Here is a 19,354-nt window from a genome sequence, read left to right on the forward strand (position 1 = left end):
TGGACCACGGAGTCGGTTGCATTTGAGTATAAGTCCATTTTCAGAGGCCACCAGAAGAAAATCGGTACTTGTATAAATTGTGAGACGTTTTTAAAAAGTTACAAGGGCCGCAGTTGAACGCATTTGAATGCCCATTGTAATTTATACAAGTACCCGAAGCCGTCCAAGACGCTTTGAAAACGGTCACTTGGACCACGGAGTCGGTTGCATTTGCGGCTAAGTCCATTTTCAGAGGCCACCAGAAGAAAATCGGTACTTGTATAAATTGTGAGATGTTTTCAAAAAGTTACTAGGGCCGCAGTTGAACGCATTTGAATGCCCATTGTAATTTATACACTGTAAAAAATCGTGGGTAAATTTACCCGTGTACTATGTAGATAAATTTTTCACAATGACGTGAGAAATTTTTTCCTCTAACAATGGATGCGCAGGCTCTTATTAACCTTGTGGAAGGGTGAATTTGCCCATGCACTAGCAGGGTAAATTTGTGTGCCAGAGAAGCAATTTTATCCTTTGGACGCGGAACGTCAATTTCTTTCGTCAATTCGCAGTGAATTTCTCACTTTGACTCGGTTTTGTTCCTTTACCGAGCCACAGGGGCAAATTTTCACACGATATGATGTGGTAAATTTCTTACGCTGATGAGTCACTACTGATTTGTCTAGCCACAGGGGCAAATTTCACACATTTTGAAGTGGCGAATTTCTCACGCTGATGAGTCACTATTGATTTGTCTAGCCACAGGGGTAAATTTTCACTTATTTTGAAGTGGCAAATTTCTTGTGCTAAGGGGTCAATACCGATTTGTCTAGCCACAGGGGCAAATTTTTACATATTTTGAAGCTGTGAATTTCTCACGCTGATAAGTCACTACTGATTTGTCTCGCCACAGGGGTCAATTTTCACTTAATTTGAGGTGGTAAATTTCTTACGCTGATGAGTCAGGACCGATTTGTGTAGCCACAGGGGTAAGTTTACTTACGTAACGGTAATTTTCTGATGCTAGTGAGCCAATACCTAGTTTTCTGGTGGTAGGTGTCAATCTATTCAGATACTTGTGCGTTGAACTTGGTTCGTCGTCCTCGCCTCCCGCCGCGCCGCCTCGCCGCGCCAGGCTACGCCAGGCCCACTGGCCAGTTCCCCCCCCCTCCCCCCACCAGTCCCCCCTCTCTCTCCCTCCTTGCCCCCTCTCTGCCCGGCCGGCCGGCCGGCCCATCGCGCTATGCTTGCTTTGGCGGAACTTTTTTGTGTGTGACAGACGTTTCGAGCAAGTTGCAAAGTTTCCAAAACCACTGACTGAAAACCACTGAAAGAAATATCGGGAAGAAGACTGTAATACATTTGCAATCCTAATTTGCATAATTTTTGGTCGTTTGTTGATGAGTGAGGGGGAGGGGGGGGAGATGGGAGATGTCTTTTCGTCGTCTGCTGCAGTGACAAATGGGGAGAGTGAGAAACTGAAGAGTGGTGTAATACGTCGATGCACCTGAACCGGCTCCACTATCATGCGCAAGCGAGAGCGAGAACAACTTTAAAAGGGTAAAAATATCCACCATCATCAGAGCATGCTATCGTTTTTCGTTACTTTTGCTGGCTTTTTCCATTAACCTTTCATCGTCGTTGTAATGCTTTGTTTGATGCCCGCCCCACCCACTATAAGGTGAAGGTGGCTGTTATCGAAAACAACACACTATATTCAGGCAGCCTATGATTTAATTACCTTGCACCTGCTTTCACGGGTAATAAAATGTTTTGTTTTTTTTCATTTCGTTTTTTTTTTATGAAGCAAGTTTTGTCACGCCTCGCCACGTCCTAGTTTTAATTAACTGTGGCCGACTGTAAAAGTTTCCTTCAGATCACGTTTGGGCTATCTTACAACTTCTGCTGCTTAATTTATGCGTCTGCATGTTTTTGTTTGATAACTTTCACGATGCACCTTGCTCTGTAGCACTCAATCTCAGGAAATTTCCTTTCCTCTTGATTGCCTTTTCTTTGTTCGATTGTGTATAACCTAAAGTCTAGCAGCTGACTCGCTGAATTTTTTGTTTGCTTAATCCTTTATTATATATGATTGCTTTTGTTTCAGGTACATCAGAATCTAGCTGCAAGAGGACAGAATGCCTTTGAAACGAAAGGAAACTTCTCCCACTAAGCGATGCCAGCGTTCGTGCTGATCCAGCTTTAGACAACATCTCCCAGGTGCACGCTTGCAGCAGAATTTAAGTGAGTATTTATTCCAGTCAGTGTGTAGAGTTGACTTCCAAACCCTTCTTATAAAGAAAGGAGGAAAACAAACTTTAGAAAAATGATTACCTCTCTTCTTATGTTTTTGATGGTAGCTCCAGATGAGAAACAGTTTGGAACCTTGTCGAAAGTGCTGTGCATATTTTATGGAGTCTCTCTGGTCTATGCCTTGGCAATCTTCCACCTATAATTGTGTCTGTGCTCATTATGTGTGTTCCATATGTTGTTGTTTATTATTATTGAGGTGTGGAGGATTGTTTCTTGAGAGTGCTGTCATTTGCATTAGAAATGCGCTCAAATTAAAAGGAAGCGAATATAAAACTTAAAACAGTTTAATCCGCTATCCCTCCTTCATATAAATTTTCAAGAAAGCTGATCTAAAATAGTCACATTGCACTTCTGACCTAAGAGCATAAGCAATTAAGAGTTCTTATTTTAACCTTGAACTAAAGGCTTCAGTTCAACGTCGAGGTCTTACAATAGAGCCTGATTTTATTTTGGTTAATATCAAATTTCCTACTAATGATCAGTAACTTACTTGAAAAAAAAAAAGTATTTGAGTAATTCTAAGACAGATAATTTTTTTAAAAAAAGAAGAAATCATTTGGGGGTTTCTTCCAGTTAGATGGATACAAAAAAGTAAATCCAGAAATGCGTTATCCAAAATTGGCAGGGTGAAGCAGCCGGCCGGCGAGGCTCTTGTTGTGCTCCTCCAGGACTTACCCCACCACGACGCTCCCACCACGGAGATGCTCCGTGCTCCCACCATCATCGGACAGCAGGCAGCGCGGCCTGGCGGCGAGGGCCTTCTTCGCCTTCTGCCCGTGTGGATCAGGGCGCATCCCACTTGGCCGGCGGCCTGCCCGACCGGGCGGCGATGGCGGCGAGGGTGCCCGAGGGTGCTGTTGTGCTTGTGCAGGACCTTGGGCACCACCAGGGCAGCGCCCACTTCGACGGCGAGCAGGGCACCCTGGCGCGGCAGTGGGTCATCGTTACCCTTTCCTTGGCCACTACGAAGCCGCCCCGCTTGCACTGCGGGCTGCGCGCCCTGGTGGCGAGGGCCTTCTTCGCCTTCTGCCCGTGTGGATCAGGGCGCGTCCCACTTGGCCGGCGGCGTGCCCGACCGGGCGGCGATGGCGGCGAGGGTGCCCGAGGGTGCTGTTGTGCTTGTGCAGGACCTTGGGCACCACCAGGGCAGCGCCCACTTCGACGGCGAGCAGGGCGCGCTGGCGCGGCAGTGGGTCACCCTTTCCTTGGCCACCACGAAAGCCGCCCCGCTTGCACTGCGGGCTGCGCGCCCTGGTGGCGAGGGCCTTCTTCTCCTTCTGTAGGCCCGTGGATCAGGGCGCATCCCACTTGGCCGGCGGCGTGCCCGACCGGGCGGCGATGGCGGCGAGGGTGCCCGAGGGTGCTGTTGTGCTTGTGCAGGACCTTGGGCACCACCAGGGCAGCGCCCACTTCGACGGCGAGCAGGGCGCCCTGGCCCGGCAGTGGGTCATCGTTACCCTTTCCTTGGCCACCACGAAGCCGCCCCGCTTGCACTGCGGGCTGCGCGCCCTGGTGGCGAGGGCCTTCTTCGCCTTCTGCCCGTGTGGATCAGGGCGCGTCCCACTTGGCCGGCGGCCTGCCCGACCTGTATGGTTGTAGTGTCGTGACAATTTTTCATAAGTAGTGGCTATGGGAGATTTTGATTGTATTCACATTTGAATCTGAATGACAGTCTGAATTATTTTGTGGTCTAAAGAGACTCTATCTTCCTTTAATGTAAGGTAAAATGTGAAATTATTTTGTTTATCAATGTTGTTTTGCTTTTTTCAGGTGGTGGTAGATGAGGATATCGTTCAACGTCTGAGATGAAGTGCTCTATCAGTTGCTGTTTCTGGACGTTTTCCTATCCCAAAGTTTGCATACTGACTGGCTGGTGGAATGATGTCTGCAGACTGCTTGTAAGTGTGATCCTCATTTTGCCACATACAAAGAGTTAAGATGGTTTAAAATTAATAGGGTTTTGTCTTCTGAGAACATAGAAACTTTTATTGAAATAATAACATTAAAAATTATAAAACTGCGATGAGTGGCAAGAATATAAAAGTAAACATTGAAGCTAGCAAGTGAGTAAGCACTGTTATTGAAACAATAACATTAAAAATTATAAAACTGCGATGAGTGGCAAGAATATAAAAGTAAACATTGAAGCTAGCAAGAGAGTAAGCACTGTTATTGAAATAATAACATTAAAAATTATAAAACTGCAATGAGTGGCAGGAATATAAAAGTAAACATAGAAGCTAGCAAGTGAGTAAGCAAATATTCATACTTTTCTTCCTTGAAAAATTGGCGGGTTCCAGTCTTTGCCCAGACTTTCTTGTCTTGCCTCGCCAATTCATGCATTGAAGAATGTCCTGTCTGGATAAAATTCAAAATTCATTAGCAAGTTGTCTGCTTTTGAAACCAACATTTACTTTTAGCAAACTAAAGGAACTGAAATTAAGCGGACCAGCCAGCATTCACAATGAAATATACTTGTAAGTTAATCAAACGCTTTGTCAAGTGGAAGGCTTGCAAAATTATTTATAACTCCAAAAGTGACTGCCATAGTAAATTTGGTTTCAGACCTTTTGTTGGTTGCAATATGTAATATTTTCAGAAAGCAATCTGGTCTGTAAAAGATATTAGATTTTGTGCCCTGCTAGAGTGATTAAAAAAGAAGGAGAAGCCATATGCTTGCTGACTTGTTGTTAACAATGTAAGCAATAGTTACTAGCGATTGAAATAAGAGTAAAATTATTACTGGAACATTATGAGAGGAAATATGATTTTAAACTTACGAACCTGTTACATTATGTTGCAGTCGCATTCCTTCAAAGATTTCCTGGGCGGCAGCTTTTCAGGGCTATTTTTCTTCGGTGTTTTTGTAGGGGATCTCCAACTTGGGTCCCAGTACCCTGAAAACGAACCAGTTTTTTTCAGAGCTGTTGTCACATCTCTTAGAGCAGTAAATAGGGCTATTTACCTTCTGGTGTTCGTGGTCGTTTGGGCCCCCTGTGCCTAGTGCACTGCTGGATGTCCTTTTGAGTCAGCCCACTTGCTTTGTAGAACTGTGCACATAAGAAAAATGCCACATGTATTTAAATGCTAAGATGAATCCAGTGCACATAGAGGCCTATGCTACTACTTACATTTTCACATTCCTCACATGCGTAGCCTGGCAGGTTCTTCCTGCGCTTACCACGCACTTTAGTCGGGGTGAGCTCTTTTCTTGGTACTCTGAAGGAATGAGGAAAGATGTATGAGTAACAACTCTAGGGGTTGTCCTTTTCACAAACTCTTTTAATGATTACGTTACCTGTCATAGCTGTGATGCGTTTTTATTTTTGGTTGTTCTTGCTGTTCCCTTGGTGGGGTTGTAGCCTTATCGCTCACTTGAGGGAGACCCTGATCACACAAACTAATGTTTTTTTGTTAATATCTAGCTATTTTATCATGATAAAAAAGTTGAGGATTGTGCTTGAAGTAACCTAAATTATGTTTTTGTTAACCAAGCTGCTCATAAATTACCTTTCTTTTGAAGATTTCAGCTCCTTTTGCTTGACATTTTCAACACTCTGAGTGCCCCCTTCTAGTGGCATAATTGTATTTTGAGTGGGAAATGAACACTGGAATTTACCACTCGCTTGGCGATTTGGCGGTATTTTCCTGGATTTGTTGAGCCGCGGAAGGGGGAGAAGGGGTGGGGGTGGGAGTCGGGAGGTGTATTCCCTTGCCGAGGGGGGGGGGGAGGCGAAATTTCTTGTTGTGATACCAACGTTTCCACGCAACTTTCGCCAATTTTCACTTCATGAAACGTTGTCAAAATGTTGTAAAATGCTTTATTTTTACATCTTTGTTCATATTTTGTTATTGCAGATGTCCTTCAATACGAAAGGAAGTGGGAGATGGCATCATCAAAAATCAACCGAAAACAACAGTGTTGGCAGCCTTGCGTCGGCTTCATTCTCATTGGCTCGCAGCGTCTTGGCGGTTGGCTGCCGGACTGTACGTTGACTGTTTGAAAGTAACGGCCAGATAGAGTCAAGATCCCTTCAAGTTTTGGCAGGTAATAAGTAGGTATTTGTAAGGAAATCCATTTAGAAGGTTCTTTGTGGTCGGTACCAGATCGCCTTGCCCATCTCTCTATGATAGGGAGACGTTTTAACTTCTCTAGGATGAGAGATAGCGTTAGGCGCAGGTTTGCGCGCCCACTGGCTTGAGATGTTCGTCAATTTTGAGTATATTGGAAAGACTTGATATTGGTTTTCTTTCTCATCGAGGAAAAATATGAGCCATGTAGTTTGGTAATGAATTAGCGCGTTCGCATACCCTTTCCCTCTGATCCCAACTTGGGACCTTTAACCTTGCTACCTGTGCCTTTGGTAGTGACCCTAGCCTTTGGCGGCGCCCTGCGACTAGTGCAGCTACACTGTCGGTCTGAGAAGCCCTTTTTATTTATTTATTGTAGTTTTCTCTTAGTGTAGAAAAAAAGAAAACTAAAACGTGTTTCGATGATTAACTTTGAACTTCTGTCAGTTTATTTTTTAGTGCCACATCTGTCGAAATTTACGCAATGCGCCTCTACTGAAAGTTTGTGGAAACAATTCTAAGGCTGAAACACCCATATAGATAGTTCAATACTAAGGCTAAGATCAGTTCCAAGAAGATTCTTTTGATGAGTTTGTCAATATTTTTCAATTTAATTCTTTCTGTTTACTTGTCAACAGACTCTCGCTGCTGGCGAGGCACTGGCTTGATTGCTTTCATACCACCAGAGCCCTACAAGTGAGTATTGGTCTGATTCAGTTTGTTTAGGTGTTATTTTAATGAATTTTCCAACCCATAGCTCATTCTGTTGTTGTGTCCTGTCTGATGTTTTTTTCATTGGTTGGCAGTGTTTTGGCTGTAATCACAGTGTCTTTCAAAACACAGCATTCCCAATAGCATAGGACAATTAGTGGTCTTTTAATTGCCAAACGCTTCATGAAGCAAAACTAAAAATGTTAAATGTTATAAAAAATGTTATAATTAATTAAGGCAACTTTATTTTTGCAATCACTTGTGTGGAAGTGGAAAGACCTCAAATAGTCCCAGGCTAATGGGAATTTGGTTTTCTGCAAGACTTTTGCAGACATGCTAGACATTGTGATAACAAACAGCTACCATACAACCAAACAGTCCCTACCAATGACAAAATTAGAGACACTGAAAATAACATGAAGGGCAAGTAAAGTGAATACTTGATGGGCACAAAGTTTAGTGAGTTACTTGTAGAAGTAACTTTAATAAGTGCAGTAATCCTCTTATTGACAAAATAGATCCATAAAATTCTATCCATATTAATAAATTCCTTCAGTTTTACATTGATAGTTACTTTGTTGTTCAGGGTTGTTTCCTCGCAATGAAAGCCCCTTTTCTAGCAATTGATAAGGCAGATGAACAATTTTAAATAAAAGATTAAATTAATTATGAGTTAATTTTACAACCCCAGCTCAGTCATTTGAAATTCTGTTCTCCTATCTAATGTTCTTTGTTTGTCATCAGATTCATTCTGTGGCAGTACGCCAAGTGCTTCAGTGTTCGCTGACATGGCTGACAAGGATGACACTGGATCGGACACGGAAAGCCTATCCCAGCTGGCTGGTGTCAAACGGAAGCTGCTCCTGGATAAGGCACCAAACGGCCAGCATTCTGACAGTAAGTTTGGATCCTCTGTGCACAATAGGATAGAAATCACCTCTTCATAGTTCATAGATTTTAACCAGCCTAACATAAAGTTATATTTAGACTATTTTTCTGCTTTTCAAAGTATTTTGAGCAAAGTGACAAAACAAAAATTCATGTCAGGAAATGGGATGGTGGTCTTTGCATTTTTAACCGATATCTCCCAATTCTTATTTTAATTTGTCTCTTGTTGTTTGCCAGAGTAACTCATCAGCAAATTAGTTACCTCAGTAACCCTCTATCTCTAACCATGAAGTGTAAAACTTGTGGTGCAGTTTTCCTGACATTGCTGGAGCATGCAAATCATTTTGACTTGTCCCATAGAGTGAGCGTGAAGTCTGCTTTTACTTGTGGCTTAGAGAACTGTATTGTAAAGCTCAAAAATATTGATGCATACCAGCAACACATCAAAGTTTTCCATCAAAAGAAAACTGAATTTACCTCTCAAAACAACAATGATGAGGACCTTCTTTTCAAATGTCCTGTTACTGACTGTGACTTCAAATCTAGGAACAAGGCATCGCTCAGAAGTCACAGATTTTGGCATAAGTCCCTCCCTGAGGTCAGCTCTGCAGAGCAGAATGGCGGTGTTGATGAACAGCCCCTTGAACAGTCCATGTCAGAAGAAAATAATTTTGAAGTTGAGACCTCCCTTCTCCTGCAGGAACAACAACCAAACATTACACCTCCATCAGAATTTGAATCCTCTTCTGCTTTTAGTATTGATGATCTACATGCTTCAGAAATTTCTTTAGCAAAGAAATTAACCCACCTGAGCATTTCTCTAACATCAAAGTTTCATGTGCCAGATTCAACACTTTCTTATGTGCTGAATACATATTCCACTCTTCTGAAACAATCCTCCTCCATCACTGCTTCAAAATTGATTCAAGAATTGAAGTCCAGTGAATCTTGTGTTGTCCATGACAAAGTCTTGGAAATACTTGCTGAGGATCCTTTGTTAAAACTTCATAGTCCTGGAGGACCTTTGCGCTCTTACTACTGTCGTCAAAAGCAGTACAACATTGATTTCCCATTCGTGAAACCTCGTCCAGTTCGCTTAGGCCTCAACAGTGAAAACATTGAGTGCAAGTACCATTATGTACCAATCAAGGAGTCCTTAAAACGAATGTTTGAGGATGACTCTGTTTATGAACAGTATCTTGAGAACAGTAGAAGACCAGTTCTAGTGCCAGAAGATCTAACAGATATTAATAGTGGCTCTGTCTTCTTTGAAAATGAACTTTTCTCGAGCCACCCTGATGCAATTCAATTAATTTTGTTTCAAGATGATGTTGACCTTTGCAAAGCCCTAGGAGCATCTGCTGGCTCATTCAAAATAATGCATATGGGCTTTACTATTTGTAACTTACATCCATGGAACAGATCCAAAGTGGACCCACTTCAGTTGTTAATGCTATGCAAGGAAAAGGATGTAGCGTACTTTGGACTTCCCAAAGTACTGGAACCCGTAATGGAAGACCTGCATGATCTTGAAACTAATGGTATACAGATTAGAGGGAAAACAGTCAAAGCATCTGTGTTGGTCCTGTTGGGAGACAACCTTGGCACTCATACAATTGGTGGTTTTATGGAGAGTTTTGCTGCAACAAAATATTTTTGCCGATACTGTGAGGAGTCAAGGGCAGAGTGGCAAGCACGATGGAATCTTCCTGTGAATGATTCTCAAAGTGATATGGAGAGTGATTCTGGATCTGATGATTCAGATAGTGATTCTGATAGTGAATCTGAAAGTGAAGCTGACTCAGATAATTCTGAAGGAAATGCAACAACTGAAGAAGACGGTGACAGTGATGATGATAATGTCCCCTTATCAGAGATACAGAAGAAATTAAAGAGGAAAGTACCCTGGAGGACTGTTGGCTCCTATAACAAATGTCTTGAGCAACTTAAGGACTGTCCAAGTGGTGTGAAGGGAGTTGTCGCTAATTGTGAATTAAACAAATTGAAATACTTCCATGTTGTAGGAGGAAGTCCTCCATGTATTCATCATGACATAGCAGAAGGATTTGCTCGACATGACATCCGATACTGCTTAGAGCGCTTGAGTAAAAAATACAAATTCAGTCTGGTTGAGGTTGATCGATTGTTTTCTGCCTTTGCCTTTAAAGGTACTGACAAGCTGGACAAGCCACCTAGAAAAGTATCAAACAAAGAAAGAATCAAAGGAAATGCTATTCAAGTACTGACTTTCTTGAGATTTTTGCCACTCATAATTGGTCATAAAATTAAAAACAAAAATGACCGTGCTTGGGTTATGCTGATTACTCTCATTGAAATTCTTCAGCTTATCTCATCACCAGCCATATCTAAAAGTTGTCGTGACTACATTCATGAGAAAATTATCAAGTATTTAACTTTGAGGACAACTTTGTTTCCAGTTCCCTTGAGACCGAAACATCACTTCTTCGAGCACTACGCATACCTTCTAATGATTTATGGGTGTTTGTCAAGGAGCTCCACCCTGCGCTTTGAAGGGAAGCACAAGAATTTCCGTAGTGAATTTTGCAACAAGAAGTGCCTTAAAAATCCTACAAAAACCATTGCAACTTCCCATCAACAAATGCAGAGCTCTCTCTCTGTGGATAATATGTTTACTCTGCACCCCACCATGAATGAAGCTGTATCCCTGAGTGGACTCAATATTGAGAAAGATATCCATGATTGTTTGCTTTCGTCATTTGGGTTATCTGTAGCATCAAAACTCATGTACTCTCATGAGATGACTTTCCATAACACTCTTTATTCAAAAGGAAATGTTGTGGTTGTCTCTACTGAAAAACACCCTGTAATTGAGTGTTTAAAAATTGATGTGTTGCTCTGTGATGGAAAGCTTTCCTATGCTATTGGTATGTGTGATATTATCTCTGAACTCCTTTATTGACTTTCTGTCCTCGATCTCCTGCTACTTTTTTCTCATTGTTTTCCTTCTCTAGGTCGTGCCTGCACTGCTACTCTTGTAGACTCACTGTCAATTTATTCACTGTCAGAAACCAAAAGGGTTCTGCTGTTCAACTTAAATAATCTCAAAGATTATGTCTCCTACCCTGTGTACACTTGGAATTTGAAGCCAGTGCTTGTGCTGAAGCATCTGTATCTAAAGATGTGATCTTTCAGTATGCTGAGAACTCCCTTGTTGGTCCCTTTAATTTAACTTTTTCCCCCCAACCCCAATTTTTTTTGTTATTTTAATCACAATATCTTTTCTGATTTCAGGCTCTCGGATGGCAACGAGGAATCCTGACCCTCAACTCTCCACCACCACAGAGCGTGGGTCAGAAAATACAGGTGAACTGAATGGCAGGAATGCGGATAAGAATGGGTCAAATGAGACTGTCAAGACTGCACAAATGGAAGAGACTCCGGAATCAGAGACAGAATCGACGGGGAAAGAAAAGGAACAGAATGGAAGCCATAGTGTTGACGAAGATGAGGAAGACAATGATGATGATCTTGGTCTTTTCAGTGATGAAGATGATTCCCCTGTCCTAGATTTTATCTTGGAATACTGTGATCATAACATGAAAGACTCTATTGGAAAGAAGCTTAAGGACCTTGGAGTTCAAACGCTCTCAGATTTGGAACACATAGATTTGAAAGAGTCGTTCAGTGATTTGCTTAAGCCTGTTCAAATTGGCAAACTGAAAAAAGGGTTTGAGCAAAGTTCGTAATCTTATTATCATTTGACATTGTGTTTGATGTGTGTCACATTCTTACCTATATTCTCTTCTGTTTCAGTTGGTAAAGATCTCAACAGTAAACATGTCACTGGCCTGGAAATTTTTGATGTGAATAAAATCTTTACCCACAACCAGCGTAACCTACTGAGAGATGCTGAGAAGAGATTGACACACGGTCAAATTATCGACATAACAAAGGCAGTTGGAGATCATCTCTATGCCAACGTAAGGTAAGGATTTTTCATAGTTTATTTTCTTTATTGGAACTTACTAAATTGGCTCATGCTAATTTTTTCTTATTGCAGTTCAGTATCCAACAAATTGTGCAGCCGCATTGGTAAACTCATGTTGGATAGGTTTGGCACTGCACTGAAAGGCACAGGACTGACAGAGGGATTAGATTCAATATCACTATCTGAGCAAATACGGAACAGAGTTCGCTACTGCCAGAAGCTCAAGAAAAAGAATTCCAAATCCAAAACGTTGCCGCCACTCCAGCTACATCCATTTTCAAAGAGACAATGTCATGGGCTTGCATCAGAAAGAGATCTACCCACTGATTTCCCTGATGGGGAAACAAAAGAATCTCAAGAAAACAAAAGGCTCCAGATGGTCAAAATGTTTGAGACATGTGAAGTCAACAAGAAGTTACTAAGGACTTTAATGGACCAAACTTATGTGGCACAAAGGCTCACCATCAATGCATTGAATAACATGCAACGTATTCTTAAGGATTGGCCATTCATTGGAAAGGTAAGTTTCTACACAAGCTTTACCTTTACTTTGTGTTTATAGTGTATTTAAAAGAAATATTTTTTACCCTTTACAGTATAGATTTCTTCGGGATCACTTCTATTTTCTTATGGACTTGGACATGGATCAAGTGGGAAACAATATGAATGAGCTTTTCCCCAAATTGATAAAATTCTTAACAGCTGAAGGAAACAAAGTAAAGAAAGACAATGCAGGAGAAATTTCTAAAAAGATCAGAAAGCTAGTCAGAAAGTATGAAGCTTCTGAACCATGTGAGGACTTGCAGTTTGTAACTATATTTCTTGGACTGGCTGCAAAGTTGGATATTAAAGTGTCCTCTATGATATTGCACTTCCCTGTACGTGACTGATCATTAGTTTGAATTAATTTATGCCAGAGTCCACAAAATGATTTGTTCGATGTTTACTCTTTTACAGGAAACAGCCAGTTTTGATGAAGTGGAGGCTTCAAAATCTCTACCAAAGAGTGGAAAACCCACTATTGCTGTCTTAGGTAAATGCCAGTGTATATGCTTGCAATGTTCTTCTTATCAGGATGCCAATGATTAATGCCGAATCTCAATCTACAGGTGATGATCTATTTGCTTTGCCAAAGTGCTTTGTTTTAGTTGACAATCGGATAATATCTCCTGAAACTTTGCAACCCATGAATGCAATCAAATCTGCTTTCATGGCCTATTTTGTTTTCAAAATAACCTACCCGAAAGGTCTCCAGCCTCTTCTGAATTTCTTTGAAAGGTAAAGTTGTGTGGATCTCTTGCATTTAAATTCATTGTATTCTAGATAATAGTTTTATTATTTACTGTTAAATTTTTTCCAGGGATGTGTTTTTGATTAAGGCCACCGATACCTCCTGTGGCAGAGTTGAAAGGCGGAAGAGAACTGATGGTTCTTGGGAATGTACACCCAAGGCGTTAGCTCCAAAATATGTTACTCTAATGCAACAAGTACAAGACTATCTTGACCGATGGGAGGATTAATGTGCCTAGTCATTTGTTCTGATTTCTATTAACTATGTTCAGCCCTTTTGTAATTCTCTTTCTTCATTAATTTTTATGTTGTGCTTGGTCTGTTGATCAAGTAATTTACTTGATTTGTTCTAGTAGTTGATTTTACTGTATTAATTTAAAGGGATTGTTCCATTCATGTATGGAAATCGATTTATGTATGTGATGCGGCTGTGTCTCTTGATGTGATTGATACATTTAAAGTAGGTCTTACTCTTAGTAGTTTTAGGCATTGTTCTAAGGTCCTTTCTTAATTGAAACTTTAACATAATGGGTCTTTATAATTAACTTTCTTGATGATTTTTGTTAGCAAGTGCTTGGTCCGTTATCCACTAATTTACTTTATTTGTTCTAGTGGTTGATTTTACTGTAACTATATTTATTCCATATTTAAACTTGTCATAAGGAAATTCATGTGTGTGTTTCCACTGTAGTGCCTTGATGTGACTGATACTTTTAAAGTAGGTTTTACTTTTAGTAGTGTGTTCTGATGTCCTTTCTTAACTGAGATTTTAACATTACTGGTTTGAGTTCCATGCATTTGAGTATGCCAGTAACTAAATATTTATTTATTCTGTTATACTGTTTAAACTGATTAATGTTTTTTAAATTAATTATACTAACGTTTCCCTGCTGCATGTTGGAGCTGTCTTGTTATCCTTTACCCTGACAGGCACTGTCAATTGTGGTTCTTGAACTTCAAGACTCCAGCGCCCGCTAGTTAGGCAACCCATCCGGCTCATCGAATGTTCTTCAGGGCTGGGCGGCCACTAGAGAACCTCAGAGGCTCTCTTGTGGCCACCCTGTATGGGCGGGGGCCGGGCACTTCCGCTCCCCCCAAACTTCCCTCTCTGGAGCCGGAGTCGGAAGGGTTGCCTACCTGGGGCGTACCAGGCGCACGCGTCTGAAACACATCCTTAGAGACAAATTTACTTTTATGGATTGAGGTTTTTAGACGCGCATCCATTGTTAGACAAATTTACCCCTGCGTGCTGACATATGAAAAAACACACACACGAGGCAATTTTGCTCATTTGGTTAGAAAACAAGGAAACGAATGCCCAAAAGACAAATTTACCCCTGTGGATAGGGACGTGAAAAAACTATGTTTAGAAAGGCAAATTTGCCCCTGTGGATAGGGAAGTAAAAAAATAAGTTTGGAATGGCAAATTTGCCCCTGTGGATAGGAAAAACGAAAATGATGTCCACGTGGCAAATTTACCCCTGTGGCTAGAGTTAATAATTTTCACTCACACACAGTGTAAATTTACCCCTGTGGCTCTACAAAGTTGCACTGCTAGACCATTTGCGCAAATTTTACCTGGAATGGACGGAGGAATTTCTCCTGACATGTACTGATCTATTTACCTATACATCACATGATAAATAACTACCGCTTGATGGTGGACCAAGCGTTGCCCGGTCCAAATGCGTAAATTTTCCCCCGGGATTTTTTACAGTGTATCACTTTCGCCTAAAAGGACACTGTTTGCATTAACATCGAAGGTGGAAGGAGGGAAGTTAACCGTTAAAATGCGTTTATTTCTGCAAAAATGCGGTTCATCTCCGTAAAAATACGGAAAATCTCCGTAAAATATGGAAAATCTCCGTAAAAATATGGAAAATTTACGGAGCCTCCATTCCCAAAATTAGAGTAACTTTCTCCGTAAATTTACGGACTTTTTTTTTGTGGGGAAAACGTACGCGCGCCGACTTCGACCACCACCACCCCTAAACAAGACCACGCGACACTCTTTGATTTCTCCCGTTCTGCATGCGTCATTCACTTCCGGTCTGGAGTTCTTCCAAAAGTTGGGCGGCTGTTGCCTTACCTCTGACTAACGCCGCCGTTCTGCGCTCCCCAGTTCGCTGTTGGGGTGTTGGGCCATTGCCTGGGGCAGCCGCCAGTGAACTGGCCCACGCCGCCACCGGGGAACTGCAGGTCGAACTGGTTGCTGCAGGCAGGACGAGCATTCGAGTAAAGAGTGCTGAGCTCGGTCATCACACACAAAGGGGCGAGACTCGTCTTTTACACCATAATTTTCGCAAATTTCAGGCTGACTCCAAATTTTTTTTCCAATAAATTTGAAGATAAGTGGGGTTTTCCCATTGAAAGCTGGTTCTTTAAGGTTCACTTAAAAAAAGATTTTGACTCTAGGCCCTAGAATCTGTTATCTTTCTGCTAAACTTCGAAATTGCACCAAAAATTCACTGCGCGCATGATATTTAAAGTATGCTGCATCAAATAATAATTGTCTTTGTTCCTCCCTCTAGAGGATTCCTGGTACCAGAAGAGGTACCAGAGAGCACACTGAAAGGTGAAACATTGGCACCCTCCAAAACGTAGGAAACGACATGAAACTTGTCATAAAAATGAAAGTACCAAAAAAGTTGTATTTTTTCTGCCGTTTTTTGAATGTGTTTTGGCTAATATGGCCGAATGGATTGAGGTAGCAAGCTAAATTTTTGAGTGTGGCGAGCTAAGGACATACCTAATGACCCTGCAAAATCTCAGCCAGATCGGCCGAGCCGTTCAGGAGGAGTAGTGCGCACACACACGCACAGACAGACAGACAAAACTTTTCAACCCCACTGGAGTAACGGGCTTCGCTATCGCTCAGCCAACAAATACACTATAATTGAGAAGGCTCTCCGTAACTTTGTTTCTTATGCAACACAGTATGTCACAAAAAATGTGCTCAAGATAAATAAAAACTATTTGCTCAGTAAGATTACGGGGTAAAAGAATATTGTTGAGGGGAATAAGGCGAATACTGTAGAAGGACCAACATAAGGACAGCTATTGAAACACGTTTCAGGAACAATTCACTGAACAGTAATAAAACAAAACTGACAACAGAAATAATAACCCAATAAAGAGGTTTTAACAGATTAACCATCAAATTTAGACATTTTAGTGGTTTTGCTCATGTTTCCCCCTAACCTCACCTTTTATCACTTGGAAGAGTGAAATTTGCACTGCTAGGAGTTCAAATCACACGTAAGGGAGTGAATTTAGCACTCGTAGCGCTTTTTGCAGTTTGGTCCACAATTGCACCGTAGAGTGCGATTGACTGACAACTTAGCACCGAGTGGTGCTAAATTTGCACCCCTGGGAGTGGTCTCTTTTCGCACTGCGACAGTGTGAAATTCACACCACTGGGAGTTAATCAGCCTGAAACTTTTTAGTGAGTGCACCATAGCGTTTGGATTCTTACTGTATATCCTGACTTCGCTTACGACAACTTCAGATCACAACATCGTCAGCTCGCTCACAGGGCGCACTTTCTGCGCACGGCACGACACATTGACTCACGAGTTCAAGTCACTGCCAGTGTTGATGACCTGGACGATGAGGTTCCTTCCTGAGATTGCCGTGTTGGTGAAGCTCAGACGGTAGCAGGCACAGCACAAGGAGGTCGTGGCAATGCCTAAGGCAGTAGGAATTTTGATGGAGATTAAAATACTCAACCGATAGTGTTCACTGCAAAGCTAGTGGTAAGTTTGCTTGCCACAAATTTGGCAAGCTGTTTTGAAAGCCAAAATTTGGCAAGCTTTGGTCGGCAATCTTCATAAGCTTGCCAAATTTTGGCAAGCTGCGGAGTATTTCCAGGCCAAGCTTGCCAAATTTTGGCAAGCCGGGAAGTATTTCCGGGCCAAGCTTGTCAATTTCTGACATTCAAAACGGCTTGCCAGATTTGTGGCAAGTAAACTTACCACCGGCTTTGCAGTGTTCACGGTATGGCGAGTCAAGTTCACAGCAGTTGCCACTCCTCGCTCACCATTGACGTTGGCCGCGGCGAAGGCGTAGGCCTGCCCATCTCTAACAAAGGGCTGCTGGTCGTTGCACACGTACGCGTTGCCGCCGTTGCAACCGCTCTGCGTGTTCGGGTCGATGGTCACGTTGCCCACGGCAGCACACGACCTTGCCGGCGAGGTCACGGAGCCGGTGTTGGCGCTCCATGCGCACGAAGTCTTGCAGCAGTCCCAATAGCGCGTCGTTGTGCCCGAGCCGGTCCCGCTGGGGTACTTCGTCAGAAATAATTGAAAATTCAAGAATTTTAATATAAAGCGCGGCAGCGCGGGCGATAGCGCGGGCCTTCAGGGTGAAGCGTTGAGTTTTCGTGTGTTTGCACTCTAAATGTCTTACAATGAAATTTGACCTATGTTATTCGTATGTTACAGTGGATTCTGCGCAAGTACAATACGAAGCAATATTCCTTCGTAATACGAATCTTTTCAGCTTTTTCATTGTAAGATACAAAGAAAAACCTTCGTAATACGAAGAAAAACCACCTTCGTATTATGCTTGCGCCATTTCCTTCGTATTATGGGAAATTTCTTAAGACATTTAGAGTGTGGGTCTTCAGACATGCAGCCATTTTGGCACCAAAAAATTTTGAATAGGTCAAAACGTCTTCAATCGCTACACTCTAAATATCCTACGAAGAAATTTATCATAATACGAAGGGAATGGCGCAAGCAGAATGCGAAGGTGGTTTTTCTTCGTATTACGAAGGCTTATCTTTGTATCTTACAATGAAAAAGCTAAAAAGATTCGTATTACGAAGGAATATTGCTTCGTATTATGCTTGCGCCGAATCCGACATTTAGAGTGTAGTGCACGGAATTATTCCGAGCCGCTGCGTCAGGTACCCTCTCAAATAGTTCATTGGTGGTATGACGTGCAAAGTGTGGTAAACAACTGTAAGGGAGGTTGCCAAAATTGAGGATAGTTTTGTGTCTTTGGGTCACAGTTTCCACAGTTTTCGACGTAACGACTTCCGGCTTGATTCTTAGGAAACAGCTTAATCTCTCTTAAGGTGGCCCCACAATGGCCGTTCATACGAGAAAGTGTCTAATCTCTTTTCAAACCGTGAATATTTGACATTTAAGCTATCGATTACCATCGGCCGTTTCAATCTAGCGATCATAGTGGGCTAGTAGCGTGTAGTGTGGTAAAATAAAATTGTCAGCACGATCCGACGCCACTCCATGTTTGATCATTCTCTCCATGGGCGGGCCCTAGCTTCTTAATTTTCGTGAACGATGTAACTTCCGTGCCATCTTCCAACGTTAAAGTAAAGGGAAAAAATCAAAGTGAGAGAAAATCCTGGCCTACTTCGGAAACACGTAAAGAATGACCGCTGAGATACAGGAAAAATGGGAAAAAAATAGGTCGAGATATTTTTTTTATTTCTCAGGAGCCGAAACGATCCACAATTTTGGCAACCTCCCAAATGCAGGTTCTCACCTGACTCGTAGCCACCGCTATGAAAAGAACGAACACTCCGGCCACGGAGACTGTAAACGATTTAAGGCAAGGCGTTGATCGGCAAACCTTTACTGTAATTCAGGGGTGCTCTGAAAGTTAGCGCACTTAAGTGCATGTACACACTTTTCCCTTTAATTTTGTTAGTGGAGGTGTGCTTAGGCCAAACACCCCTGGGCATTATGGATGCAGCGCGAGGTGTATGATGTACACACACCCTTTCGCTTGCCTTCCATGGCAGACAAGGTGCGGGAGCCCAACACCTTTTGCCTGGCCGCGAAACAGGCGCACAAATGTGTCGCCTGCTAAAACCGTCACGGTCTACAGAATTTGCACCATGAGACTAGGGGGAATGGACTCGCAAAGGACTGGCCCGGGAAACTCGCTTTGCTAATTGTAGTTCACTATTTCTCCGACTAAATATGCGAGTTTTGAGGGGTCGGGCATTTTTGGAAAGAAGACATCTTAAAATATGCCCTAAATTCAAAAAATTTTAATTTTTCCCCCCAGGGCTCGAAAAGGAAAAAGCTTACCGTCGCGCTATCAAAATGCGCGGGCGACGGCCCTGGGCCCGTGGCGACGCAGGGGGGGCCCCCCCTCTTT

General features: G+C 42.3%; 2 protein-coding genes across 2 annotated transcripts; one reads left to right on the forward strand and one right to left on the reverse strand.

Annotated features, from left to right (window-relative positions):
• Window positions 1-4,507: 4,507 nt before the first annotated feature.
• Window positions 4,508-18,783, reverse strand: LOC117640670 (endoglucanase-like; the record flags this gene model as incomplete). The annotated part of the gene is given in 9 exon segments (XM_034377459.1): window positions 4,508-4,650; window positions 5,077-5,189; window positions 5,258-5,342; window positions 5,424-5,511; window positions 5,591-5,692; window positions 15,312-15,434; window positions 16,796-16,910; window positions 17,262-17,508; window positions 18,734-18,783. Coding segments are annotated over 8 exon segments (920 nt in total), but the record flags the coding sequence as incomplete, so codon positions are not given.
• On the forward strand, window positions 6,309-14,346 carry LOC117640668. Its single transcript, XM_034377456.1, has 9 exons — window positions 6,309-7,059; window positions 7,819-7,971; window positions 11,236-11,682; window positions 11,758-11,929; window positions 12,005-12,452; window positions 12,529-12,810; window positions 12,890-12,965; window positions 13,042-13,210; window positions 13,293-14,346. The coding sequence occupies exons 2-9, from the start codon at window positions 7,863-7,865 to the stop codon at window positions 13,450-13,452; spliced, it is 1,863 nt and encodes a 620-aa protein (XP_034233347.1). The 5' UTR covers window positions 6,309-7,059; window positions 7,819-7,862; the 3' UTR covers window positions 13,453-14,346.
• Window positions 18,784-19,354: the final 571 nt, after the last annotated feature.

This window comes from Thrips palmi, unplaced genomic scaffold (assembly GCF_012932325.1).
Source record: "Thrips palmi isolate BJ-2018 unplaced genomic scaffold, TpBJ-2018v1 HiC_scaffold_12, whole genome shotgun sequence".
Classification (NCBI taxonomy): domain Eukaryota; kingdom Metazoa; phylum Arthropoda; class Insecta; order Thysanoptera; family Thripidae; genus Thrips; species Thrips palmi.

Bases quoted from the DNA above. Each gene is read 5' to 3' on its own strand.
- LOC117640668 (XM_034377456.1), top strand. From the start codon at position 7,863: ATGGCTGACAAGGATGACACTGGATCGGACACGGAAAGCCTATCCCAG. The intron at 7,972-11,235 runs GTAAGTTTGGAT...TTCTGATTTCAG, and splicing joins AAACGGCCAGCATTCTGACA to GCTCTCGGATGGCAACGAGG. The intron at 13,211-13,292 runs GTAAAGTTGTGT...AATTTTTTCCAG, and splicing joins CTTCTGAATTTCTTTGAAAG to GGATGTGTTTTTGATTAAGG.